Source organism: Eurosta solidaginis, chromosome 1, assembly GCF_040869045.1.
Source record: "Eurosta solidaginis isolate ZX-2024a chromosome 1, ASM4086904v1, whole genome shotgun sequence".
NCBI lineage: Eukaryota > Metazoa > Arthropoda > Insecta > Diptera > Tephritidae > Eurosta > Eurosta solidaginis.
The window spans coordinates 392,598,831-392,611,892 of record NC_090319.1 but is presented as its reverse complement, the minus strand read 5'-3'; the positions used below and the strand labels follow the sequence as shown (position 1 = coordinate 392,611,892).

Genomic DNA, 13,062 nt, shown 5'->3' with positions numbered 1-13,062 from the left:
TTGTTCCGCCGCCTTGAGGTTGCATTACCTGTGAAATCAAAATTAGACAAGATGGACATGGGGCGTAGCTTCATACATGGTTCAATCTGTACAATAACAGAATATGCCTGTTCAAATTGTCAAAATCTGTGTATTGGTGTTGGTGCGAATGGTATGGAATGGAAAAATAAAACTTAACACTTTTTGTATGTGTTAGAAAATGTTGCCAATGCGTTGGTTTCATTTTGAGTTTGGCATCTCCTTTGACAATCCCATTGACCATGCAATGAAAAATAAAAAATCAGCTGATGACATGAGCCAAACATATAATTGAGCCATGGCTTCATAGACGCGTACAAGATATGTCATAATAAATCACATCACAAGATTCCGCATGGTGCAGGTTAACAAGAGATGTTTTTTATGGACAATTGTTACGTCATTTTCCTTTAGCTTTTGTTTTTTCTCTTTCTTTCATTAACTCAAGCAATCAAGTGTGACGTATATGACATGTGTGGTGATATGACATGTAGCTACGATTTCTCTACGCCTCAAGATCTGCACGGCAAGCTACTTTCGAGCGTCGCTACAAAAAGCAAACAATTATTGAAAAAAATAAGAAATTAAATTTCGTCGGGTATATCCGTCCCCGAAACCAAAGAAAAATAGGTATTAAAAGTTGTTTGCATCCCCGTGCCTTTGAAACTTTGCACAACCGCGGACTAGAGAAAAAAGTGTTCAGCCTTTTAATCGCTCCAACAGTGTCTAACCAAGCTTTTGTGGTGGTGTATACTCTTTTTCGTTTTGGAAAATACCTTTCACGCACTTTTATTAACTAAAATAATATTTTCTAACTAATTACACAAATTTGCATACAAAATAATGTAAACAAACATCTCTTCCTTTTTTCAAGCTTCCGTACGCTCAGCGTCCAAGTTGTACGCTTACCAACATGAAGGTTTCATTCGTTGTTGCTTTCATGCAGCTTACGCCTCGTGTGCAGCTCTCCATTCAAGTACATGTGTTCGGCATCAAAACGTACAGATTTTGCCTGAAGCGTCTAATACGCGTCTATGACGCGTAGCCTCGTGTGCATCTCGCCTATGTAGCAATTCACACCTATCGGCAGCAGCACTGCGCTGCGCGCCCATGTTGATCGAGTAGGCGAAAAAGTGATGCGCAGTGTAGTGCAGCTCAGGTGGCCTTAGCTTCAGCCGTGTTTTTTACACGCGTATACGTTTACGTCTGTGCGTAAAAAAAACGCTATCCTCGCTAAGATAATGCTTAGGAGACCAATCTAACGGCAGCTAGCTACATAACATGTTGTACCGAAAAGCACAGACACAAACCTCTGGTGGCCATAGCGTAATCGCACAAATCACACATACAAGATTACGCATTGCGCATATAAACAAAAAAGCAGCTGTTTTTATGGGCAATTTTTACGTCATTTTCGTTTAGCTCTTGTTTTTTCTCTCTTTCTTTCATTCGCTCAAGCAGTCAAGTGTCACGTAGATGCGCAGAGCGAAGCAATTTTGAACTAGTGAATGCGCAATCATCCGTGTGTGATTTGTGGTGTAATCGGTTGCAATGAATAGTGTTGTTCGTAACAATAAACAATATTTTTTGACATGTTTTTCCTTCGGATGTCCATCATAAAAACTACAAAACCCTGAAAAAAACGACGCATTGCAGAATTCAATTTTGCGGTTCGAGATTTTCAACAAAGCAGTGCCGCTGAAAACGGTGAGTATACCGGCCGTTCCTTAGCGGTCGTTAAGCCGGAGTCATTGGTGCCGTATGTCGTATCGCTGTATCCGTATCCCTAACGTAATCAGCTTTTTATCGTTACGACGGTAAACCAAAACCCATTGGTTGGCTACGATACGGTTACGACCTTAGCGGCACCAATAATCGATTGCATTGATTCTCATAAGGTTGGTCGAATCAGCTGTTAAAAGGTTTTCGATACGGTTACCGATAAAGCACCAATGTCTCCAGCTTAATAAAGCGGCACCGCTTTCCGACGAAACTAAGCCTAATCCCAAAACTAACGACTATCGCGCAAAAAAATCGTTTTTCCCCGATAATAGAACTATCGATTGTGCCACAGATAGTTTTGCAGCTTTATTTTTTGTGGTTTTTATATCAAATTGTTGTTTTATAAAGTGATGAATTGTTCAAAAAAATATATTTTATGGTTCGCGCAGGAACATGTAGATTTCCGTTTTGCAGTGAGTATAAGTATTATTTGGCATTTCAAGATTAAAACATTTGCGTTTTTTTTTAAGGAATTCAACTCAATAATTCAGTTGTTCGGTCTTCAACATCGTATTATAAATGAAAACTTATTGGTAGGCATCTTGTATATTTTTGGGGTAAAAGTCTAGAACTACGGTCTACTGCTAACGGGGCCAAAAATATCGGGAGGTGTCAAAAGACGCGTATTGACCTTGTGAAGCATGACACTCTTAATATATGTCCAAAAATATCGATACGGTTTTCAGAGGACGCACTTCGGAACCAGGATCGCGAATTTGAAAACAAGGTGGTAACGTTTTACAAGACGGTGCACCACACCCCCAGCGAGTTAGGGGGCTTGGAATATACCCGCGATGGGTATGCCTGTCGTAAGATGCGACTAAAATACCAAATAGATTGAATGGTTGAGTATCGCAACCCTTTCAAGGGGTTGTCACCGCAATATATAGCTTCTGCAACCCAATTGTGGCCGCCGTGGTGTGATGGTAGCGTGCTTCGCCTGCGCACCGAAGATCCTGGGTTCACTCCCCGGGTAAAGCAACATCAAAATTTTGGAAACAAGTATTTTCAATTAGAAGGAAATGTGGTAGTAGTGCAGTTTACGGTACCCACCCTAAAGTTGGGCCAAGATTTTGGAGTGAGGTATCAAAAGACGCGTATTAATCTCGAGAACAATAAAAATGTTATGTCTGTCCGGAGATATTTGCAGTTGAAGTTGGCGATTTTAATGTGCAAAGCTCTTAGTGAAAACTCATCTGCCTTGCAGATGCCGTTCGGAGTCGGCATAAATAAGTTGGTCACGTCCTGCCAATTTGTAGGGAAAAATTAAAAGGAGCACGACGCAAATTGGAAGATAAGCTCGGCCTAAAATCTCTTCGGATGTTATCGCGCCTTACATTTATTAATTTTTTAACCCAATTCTTAACCTCAACTATCCGTGGAGAATGCTGACTCATTAAAAGCGGAGGCTCTGGCGACGCCGAACTCCTCTTGGATCTCGGGGGTGGGAGGGCGGTGTGGCTTAGAAAGTCGCATGTGGTCATACCAAATCGTTCCCGAGATGGTCGGGCTTGGTACCGGATCTGCATCCGGCAAAGGAACATGAACATCGATAACACCCCAAGGCCTTCGGGGAGTGCCCTTATCGCTACAACAATAACGGTGCACCACCTAATTTTTATAAAAAATTATCAAAGGTGGTTTCATCTTTCTTTCTTGTTTGAGACTTGGCTGAATAGTAATTTCTTAGATATTGAATTTTTTGATCCTAAGCTTTATGATGTTTTCCGTAAGGATAGAGATGCAACAAAGACTGGCCTAAATAGAGGAGGTGGTGTGCTAATTGCCGCCCGGGTCGGTCTCCAGGCCTCGCTTATTTCTTTAAGTGTTAGTGACACGCTTCTTGATCAACTTTGTGTGCGGATTCATGGCCCTCTGGGTCAACTGCTCATTTGTGCTTCATACATTCCGCCGTCCAGCCCAGAAAGTATAATAAGGCTCATGTAAATAATATCTTAAATCTTAAGCGAAGTTTAGGAGAAACGCAGCCATGTGTACTGGGGGATTTTAATTTAAGTAATGTTAGCTGGATCTCTCTTGAAAACAATCTCTATTTAACTCCTACTAATTGTAACAGCTCTTATGAATCGTATCTTATTGATAATTTTGGAGGGGTTGGTTTATCTCAAATTAATAGTTTCCATAATTCTTTACATCGCACTCTTGATTTAATTTTTGTAACTAACAATATTAGTTTTGTTATCTCGGAACCTGCGTCTTCAATTTCGCCACCAAACTTGCATCACCTGCCCTTAAAGCTTGAAATTCAGTTCTTTGAGTATTTCTGTATTCCTACATCAAATATGAAAACATCGTTCAATTTTCGTTTAAATTCTGCTTTACGTGGAGTTGATTGGGATGCTATGCTTGGCGAAAGTGAAGTTGGAAAGTTTTTCAATGTATTTAAAAATGAAATTCATAAGATTTGCGAAAAAATCGTGCCGGTATATAAAAAGAAAATTTATAAATCTCCCTGGCACAATAGTGAGCTCAAACATCTAAAAAATTTGAGAAACAAGTTCTTTAAAAAATATAAGTTTACTAATCAGCGTCGATTTTATGATTTGTTTATTGTTTATAAGAAAAAAATTAACAAACTTAATAAGTCTTTATATGCTAAGTACGTCAGAAATTTTGAGGTAAAGAGCAAGAGCAATCTGAAGAACTTTTGGAATTACATAAACTCCATGAAGAGCGTATCTAGCATACCGAAATCAGTATGGTACAATAATATTATTGCCAACTCTGTTAAAGAGGCTGCTAATCTCTTTGCTGACTTCTTCTCGGCGAACTTTATCACAGATAATGATTTAACTGTGGAAGATACAGATAACATACACAAGTTAATTAAGTCTCCCTCCGCTAATAATTTTGGGTCACTTACTCTCACTGAGGCGGACATAGTTGAGGGGATTATAAAACTTAAAAATTTCTCCAGAACTGATGTTGACAATCTTTCAGTTATTTTATTGAAAAATTGTCCTTCGCTAGTACGACCGTTAATGATTATATTCAATAAATCATTGGCATCGGATATTTTTATTGATGACTGGAAACAAGCATCCGTCACTCCCATTTTTAAGTGTGACAACAAAAGTAACTGTTCTAATTACAGGTCTATTTCCAAATTGTCTACAACTTCGAAGCTTTTTGAATGTGTTGTCAATGACAAGCTTTAAGCACCTGATTTGCGCCAATCAACATGGTTTTGTCCCGGCCAGATCCACATTAACGAACCTCGCTGTCTTTTCTGAGGATTGCTACGCGGCATTTAGGCGGGGTTTTAAGGTTGATACAATATACCTAGACTTCTCCAAGGCATTCGATAAAATTTCTCATAAAATTTTAATTGCGAAATTAGCTTGTTATGGGTTCCACTCTACGTTACTACAGTGGATTAAATCTTACTTGCACAACAGAAGTAATGTAGGCTGGGAGCGGTGCAGAGTATATGATGCAGTGCAAGTACTATGTTGTTTCAAATGCAAAGGCTTCAATCACAAAGCCAGTGACTGCAAAGAAAAAGAAGAATGCACAAAATGTTTGGGTGAGCATAAATATGTGGTATGCAATAAAGAAGCAATAAATAAATGCATCAACTGCATCAGGGCAAATAAAGAATTAAATTTGGGACTGGACGAAAATCACGATTCCATGGACAGAATGTGTCCTGTGTATCAACAAAAGCTCATTGCAAGGAAGAGGAAGATTGGCTATTAGCAACCAACGAGGGAATCTGTAACCACAAAGCACAAGTCAAAAACTAAAACAAACCTGCGTAACAAAGTGTTCAATTTGGACTGTATATATCTTAATATTAATAGTATTACAGCAAATAAGCTAGAGCTGGAACATCTTATAGAAATAAAAAAACCCAGCATTGTTTTATGCGCGGAAACATGTACAACAGATAAAATCATGGATTCTGAGCTATGCATTTCCACATATAAATTCATCCGCTGCGATTCCCACAGTAGACATACAGGTGGTGTTCTAATGTATGTACATGAAAATTTACAATATAGCATAGTGTGTAATAAAGCTATTGACAGGAATGTGTGGTGCATTGTCATAAAACTTAAAAAATATGCGTTAAAATGGCAAATTGGTGTACTCTATCACTCACCAAATAGCAGTGATGCTGACTTCATGACATACTTAAACAATGTCATCAATGAACACCTCAGGGAATCTGACAACATTATAATAGTTGGAGATTTTAACATTAATATGAATATATCATCAACATACTCAAACCAGCTTATAAGTTTATTTGCACAAATGGCTATGGTACAAAGAATAAATTTCAACACAAGAATAACTGAGCACTCCTCTACGAAAATAGACTTACTCTTCAGCAATAATGAGCAAGTTAAAACTGAACATGTAAGTGGATATAAAATTTCCGATCATGAAACAATTCATTTCAAAGTACCAACAGCTAAATATTGCAAAATGAGAAAAGTTGCTACTGTCACCAACTGGGAGTACTATAGCGCAGAAAATCTTTTAAATCTGCTGCGAACGTGCGACTTTAGCTCTGTGTCTCATGTAGGAATAGAACGTAGAACTGAGATCCTGAACAATATTTTAACTGAAGCTATGCAAGCATTGACGTATGAGAAGAGGATCCAAATACAACTGAGGAATAAGTGGTATGACCGTGAGCTAAGAGAACTGCACAAAAGAAAATTTGAATTCTATAATACTGCTAGAAATACTGGCAACTGGGTGGATTATAATGGCTTAAAAAAAATATATAAAAAAAACTGTTATGTATAAAAAGAAGAAATATATGGAAGATAAAGTACTCGATAGTGCAGGAGACATGAAGCGGATGTGGAAGTCTTTAAAACATCTTGCTGAGCTCACCGATGACAGAAAGGTCGTTAGCAAAATAGTAATTAACGGTGAATGCCTCGAGAAGGAATACGATATAGCCAATGCCCTAAATACATTTTTTGTACAGAGCATAGCTGAAATTAATGATAGCATTGAAATAATTCCGATTGCGTCAGAAACAAGTGTAAATAATGCAATTGAAACTTTTCAATTCACCGACGTAGAGTTAGATGATATAATGAACATTACTAAATCTTTTAGAAACAAATATGGTGGAGAAAAGCTTTTGTCGGAGGGGGTATTTAAAGATGCCATGATTTACATTGCTCACTTCTACAAAGATATAATAAATGAATCAATAAACAGTAGCATTGTTCCAAATTGCTGGAAAGTATCAACTATAGTACCTGCGGAAAAAGTCAAAAATACAGTAAGGCCAGAGGAACTGCGCCCAATTAATACGCTACCCGCAGATGAAAAAATTATGGAAACGGTGGTTAAAAATCAATTAGTGGCATATCTAGATAAATACCAAATTATTATACCTGATCAATCTGGGTTTAGGAAAAGCCATTCTTGCGAAACCGCACTGAATATGGTTATTGCGGAATGGAAAGAGGATATAACTGATAAGAAAGTTGTGATCTCAGTCTTTTTAGACTTAAAACGTGCTTTTGAAACTGTGGATAGAGAGGAACTGCTGAATGTTATGTTTAATAATGGGATAAGAGGAAAATCCTTGGAATGGTTCAGAAGCTATTTGAGTAATAGAAAACAGAAGACGATAATTGGAAGTGCAGTTTCACCGGTTGCTGATGTACATATTGGGCTACCGCAAGGTTCAGTATTGGCACCGCTATTGTTTACAATATATATTAACGATATTAAAGAATGCTTGAAATATTGCAATATTCGACTATTTGCGGATGATGCATTGATAACCATTAGTGAAAGAAGTGCGGGCTTTGCGGTATCGAAAATGCAAGAAGACTTAGACTCCCTTTACAAATGGCTATGCCATAGAAAGTTGAAAGTGAACGTGGATAAAACCAAAAGTATGATATTTTGCAAAAATCAAAGCATTATGGGTGCCAATAACCTTAGCAATATTACTCTGAAGATAAGAAATGTTGAAATTCAGCAAGTAGACAAGATCAAATACCTAGGAGTCTGGATCGACAAAAACCTTAGATTTGGAGAACACATAAGTTATTTAGAAAACAAAATTGCAAAAAAAATTGGTTTTATGTACAGAACTTGTAAATATATTAGTCAACGACACAAATTATTAGTGTATCGATCAATTATTGAACCGCACTTTATCTATTGTCCAACAATCCTGCTATTAGCAAATGACACACAAATAAAAAAACTGCAGATACAACAAAACAAGGCAATGCGATTAATTTTAAAATGTTCGCTTAGAACACCAAAAACTACAATGCTAAATATGTTAAACTGGCTCAGTGTAAAACAGTCGATATATTATTTCACATTGAAATTTGTACATCATATGAAATTAGGAATAACACCCAATTATCTGAACGGGAGAATACATTTTAATCATGAAATACATAACTATGGAACTAGAAGCAGCGGAAATATAAGACTGCCTAGAGTAAGAACGGAGTTCGCGAAGAAGACTTTAGAATATATAGGTTATAAAATGTACAATGAATTACCAAATGCGATAAAAGACTGTGAAAATATTAATAAGTTTAAAGCAAAATTATTTTTATACTGTAAGTCATTAAGCATGTAATGTATACAATTTATTTATATATATATATATATTTTTTTTTTTACCTTGAACTAGGTCTTAAAGACCGTAAATAAATAAATTATAAATTATAATTATAAATATTGACGGTGTTTATTCGAAACCATTTTGGGCCACCTCTGGAGTGCCCCAGGGCAGTATTCTGGGCCCTTTACTATTTATCTTGTTCATTAATGACATTAGCTCTTGCTTCTCATCTACCAAATTTCCGCTATATGATGATGATCTCAAGATCTATTCTGAGATCAGTTGTTATAATGTTGTCGTTGTTCTTCAATCTGAGATTAATAAGCTTTATATCTGGTGTGTTAAGAACCGCCTTTTCCTTAATATAAGTAAGTGCCACACTGTGACGTATGGTAAACTGCTGAGGCCACTTCATACCTCCTATTATTTTGCAGACACTTTCCTTCGAATGATTCTTGAAGTTAAAGACTTGGGGTATACTTCGACTCAAAGTTTAATTTTAACATTCACAATTTCTAAGGCGCGTTCAATGCTTGCTTTTGTCAGACGCCATTCCGTAAACCTCTCTGACCCCTACACACTCAAAGTTTTATATACGTCCTTTGTGCGGTCCAAACTTGAGTATGCGGCTTTCATTTGGCGGCCTTACCACGCAGTTCACATCAACTGCCTGGAGCGGGTTCAAAAAATCTTTATGCGCTTCGCGCTTATTTCATTACGATTCTCTGAACCGATCCCGTCTTATGAGTCTCGATGCCAACTAATATCCTTACTATCCCTAAACAATCGCAGAATTCTTTTGGCCTCGTTGTTCATTTTCGATCTTTTCACGGGCAAAATTGACTGCGCGTTGCTTCTTGAAAGACTATGCTTAAATACTCCCTGTAGAAACCTCCGCCACTTTGAAATCTTTTTCATAGGGCTGAGTAGAACTGTTTATAGCTCAAAAGCGCCTATTAACAGAGCCCTATCAGAAATTAATTGCTTCTCAAGTGTTTTGGATATTGATTTCTCCGACTCAAAATACCCTTTTCAACTTAAACTAAAAAATTACTTAATCTGTAATAATATAAATTCTTTTTGCTAGTGTTTTCCATAGCTTAATATAAGCTGGTTTCTGTAATTTAGTCATAAGTGTCTGTACTAAACATTTGTTACTAGACTAAGTAAATAAATAAAAGACGCGTCTCGAGCTCCGTTTTTAGAATATGGAAGAGGAAAATAAAAATTTTATTTCGGTCAAAAACCCATAAAAATACCCCCAGGGGGCCAAAATATGGGGCCCGATCCATAGTTTTTTTTTGCATAAAACAGCTAAATGCTCGCAGAATACCTTTCTGCATTATACAATAATACAACGACTACATGAAAATTTGAATCTAACCTTTTTTTTTTTTTTGACAGAAATAAAAACTTTAATTTTCGCTTTGGGATTTAAACGGACGTCGAACCGCGTCTTTTGATACCACCTTTAATAATTTTTGACGTCTTGTAAAACGTTGCCCAAAAGGTAATTCTATACGAAAGCATGACACTCTTAATACATGTCAAAAAATCCAGGCTACAGAGAAGGTGTTATGCGGTTACCGCCAGCACATGCAGGTCGAACTTTGAAGTGCACGAACCTCTTCGTTTTCTAGGTACCGATTTCAATAAGCCTCTGTGGGTGGCTTGGAATCACGTCCTTTCCAGCCTCCCACTCTTATTCAACAGCTCCAGTAACTTTGTGCGGGTGGTTTGGAATCACGTTCTTTCTAACCTCCCACACATAGCAGTCCTACTTGTTGTGTGTCAAATAAACATTAGCTGCTCAAAATCACGTCCATCCTGCCAGCACTAATAATCAATTCCCGTTGCTTGTCATCACAGTTCATCTAGACAACTGATTTAATGCCCAGTGGATTAGGGGGTTAGAATATACCGGCGGTAGGTATGCCTGTCGTAAGAAGCGACTAAAATACCCGATTCGAGGGGTTGTATAGCACAACCTTTTCAGGTTGCCAGCGCAATATATAGCTTCTCCAAACCCAAGGGAGGGAGGGATGGCCTGAAGGTTTAACGTGGCCATATAAATCGTTCCTGAGATGGTCGGGCTAGCGCCTTAATGGAGCTGATGTTGGTTCCACATTACAATTAAAGAGATGGTTGGTGTCATGTAGGGACACATTGCAAGCGGAGCATACATTTTGTATGTCGGGGTTGATTCTGGATAGGTAAACCCTCTTTCCCTTGGCTTTTAAGCATCGGCATGGTTATGCCGCTTGGCCCACTGCTTTGGATGGTTTAGCATGACCGATGGCATCCTCAACCTCTTTGGCGGTGATGGTATTGGTGACGCGCTAAATTTATGTTTATGTGCGTGTCTGTTGGCACTCCGTCTATCTTTGTCGACCGTAGAATGCATTATATATTGTCGGCAGAAAGCGCCCGCGCATTTTTTCGCATCCGACAGCACTTTATCGCCAAAGGCGATGGAAACTTTGTCATTGTGCCTAGACGGATTCGATAGGGACTTTACGGTGGACCAAAGTTTACCTACACCGGCAGAGAGGTTACAACCGCTTAGGTGCTCCTCCCATTTCGCCCGCTTGTGTTCATCCACAAGCAATCTGATGCGTTGGTTTATATCCCTTATTTGGGGGTCGTCGGGATCGAGCTGTCTTATAAGGTCACGTTCTCTCGCTAAACTTGCGGCCTCCGCCGGGAAGTGGGGCCGAATTTCGGTAAATTTTACACGCTCCCCTTGGCGGGCATCAGTCGGGATAGGGAGTGCAGCAAAGCGGTTGTCTGTAAAGGATTAGTATTCGTCCGACTTTCCTTTTTTAAAGTTAAAGAAAGTGCGTTTTTCTGCGACGAGGAAGTCGGCGGTACGCTCGAGCGAAATAAGTATAGGCAGGTGGTCGGATGCCAATATTACCATCGGCTGCCAGTTGGCGCAGTTTACGAGTTCTGTACTCACAGCTTCCTACCATACATGTGGGGCGTCTGAAGGAATTAATATTTATAGAAACTAAAATCAGCTAAAACCAAAGAGAATTCTTTAGATGAAAATAGTGCTGTATTTTCGGGTATTTAATTGCTTGAAATATTACAAATAGTGTAATTATAGTTATGACAATTCCTTACAGGATTCATTTAAAAAAACTCAAAAATAGAACGAAAAAGCTTTGTTAGATATTAAAGATAAAACATACCGCATTTTAATTACGAATAATTTGCAGCAAATCCATGCTCCATAAAAACTTATAATTTAAAAAGGCATGTGTGCCGAAGCACCGGTTTAAAAGGGTCCCAAAATGATACCAGAATAGTCCCGTAATGATCCCGACGGGATCCCGGACGGATTCCAAAAAGCATCCAGAAATGATCCCGGAAGGGACCTCTAATGATTCCGAAAGAATCCAGAAAAAGTCACGAAATGACCCTGACTGGATCCCAGACGGATACAGAAATAATTCTTTAAAGGCTCTCAAATGATCCCGAAGGAGTCCCGAAATTACCCTGACGGGAGTCTGGAAACCATCCAGAATGTTTCCGGAAGGGTCGCCAAATGATCCCGAAAACGTCCTGAAATGACCCTGACGGGATCCGGAAAATCATCCCGCAATGATCCCGAAATAGCCCAGAAAAAGGTCCGAAATTACCCAGACAGGATCCCGAAATCCATTCAGAAATGACCCCGGAGAGATCTCACAATGATCCCGAAATAGTCCCGGAAAAGGCCCGAAATTACAGAGACGGTACCCCGAACGGATCGCGAAAGCCATACAGAATTGATTTCTGAAGGGTCCGTAAATTATCTCGAAATAGTCCAGAAAAAGTTCCGAAATTACCTCGACGGGATCCCGGACGGATCCCGAAAACTATCCAGAAATGATCACGAAGGTATCCCAAAATAGTCCCGAAATCAGCGAAACGTTATCCCGGACGGATCGCGAAAACCATCCAGAAATGATGCCGGAAAGGACCCCAAATGATCCCGAAAAATTCCCAAAATGACCATGACGGGATCCCGAAATCACCCTGACGAATCCCGAAAATCATCCAGAAATGATTTTGGATGGGCCCTCAAATGATCACGAAATGACTCTGACGGTATCCCGAAAAGGGGCGTGCCGCACCGGGTGTCACCTTTTTTGGGGTGACACCCACCCGGTCTCCCAACTTTAAGAACAATGTACAAACAAAAAATCGCTAGCACAAAAATTTCTTTTTCTAGGATTCCCCACTAGCTCAGCTCTATGTATAATTCGGGGATTTCCGCAAATTAGTCTGACGCTGCCTTGGGGATTCCCCGTACCAAACTCGCGATCTTCAACGTCTCAGTTGCAACATTTCTCATTTGATTCAACCACAACCAATTTGCTTGAACTTACAACTCACGTCTTTAATGAAACAATCATCATACCGACGTTATATACACTGATTTCAGCATAGTGTTTGACAAAGTACGCCACTCATTAGTTGTTTATAAATAAACTCGAATTGCTTGGTTTTCAACCTGGCCTAACTCGCTGGATCTCCTCCTATCTTTGCGGTAGAACTCAAAGAGTCATTTTTAAAAACATTTGTTCGAATGTCATCGATGTTCCCTCCGGCGTGCCTCAGAGCAGCCATCTCGGTCCTATCATGGTTCAACTATATGGTTGGCTCATCTGTACAATAACAAAATA

At 39.0% G+C, this 13,062-nt stretch overlaps 1 protein-coding gene across 2 annotated transcripts in view; it reads left to right on the top strand.

Moving 5' to 3' along the window:
• The first annotated feature begins 2,058 nt into the window (after positions 1-2,058).
• The window catches only part of LOC137238511 (tRNA (guanine(10)-N2)-methyltransferase homolog), a 67,735-nt gene continuing 56,731 nt past the window's right edge, over positions 2,059-13,062 (top strand). The window contains exons 1-2 of one of the 2 annotated variants that reach the window (XM_067763598.1): positions 2,059-2,213; positions 2,271-2,333. In XM_067763598.1, coding sequence (XP_067619699.1) covers positions 2,151-2,213; positions 2,271-2,333 — 126 coding nt within the window. In that variant the 5' untranslated portion in view covers positions 2,059-2,150. The remainder of the gene's footprint in view (positions 2,214-2,270; positions 2,334-13,062) is intronic. The other variant, XM_067763599.1, reaches the window with a different exon arrangement.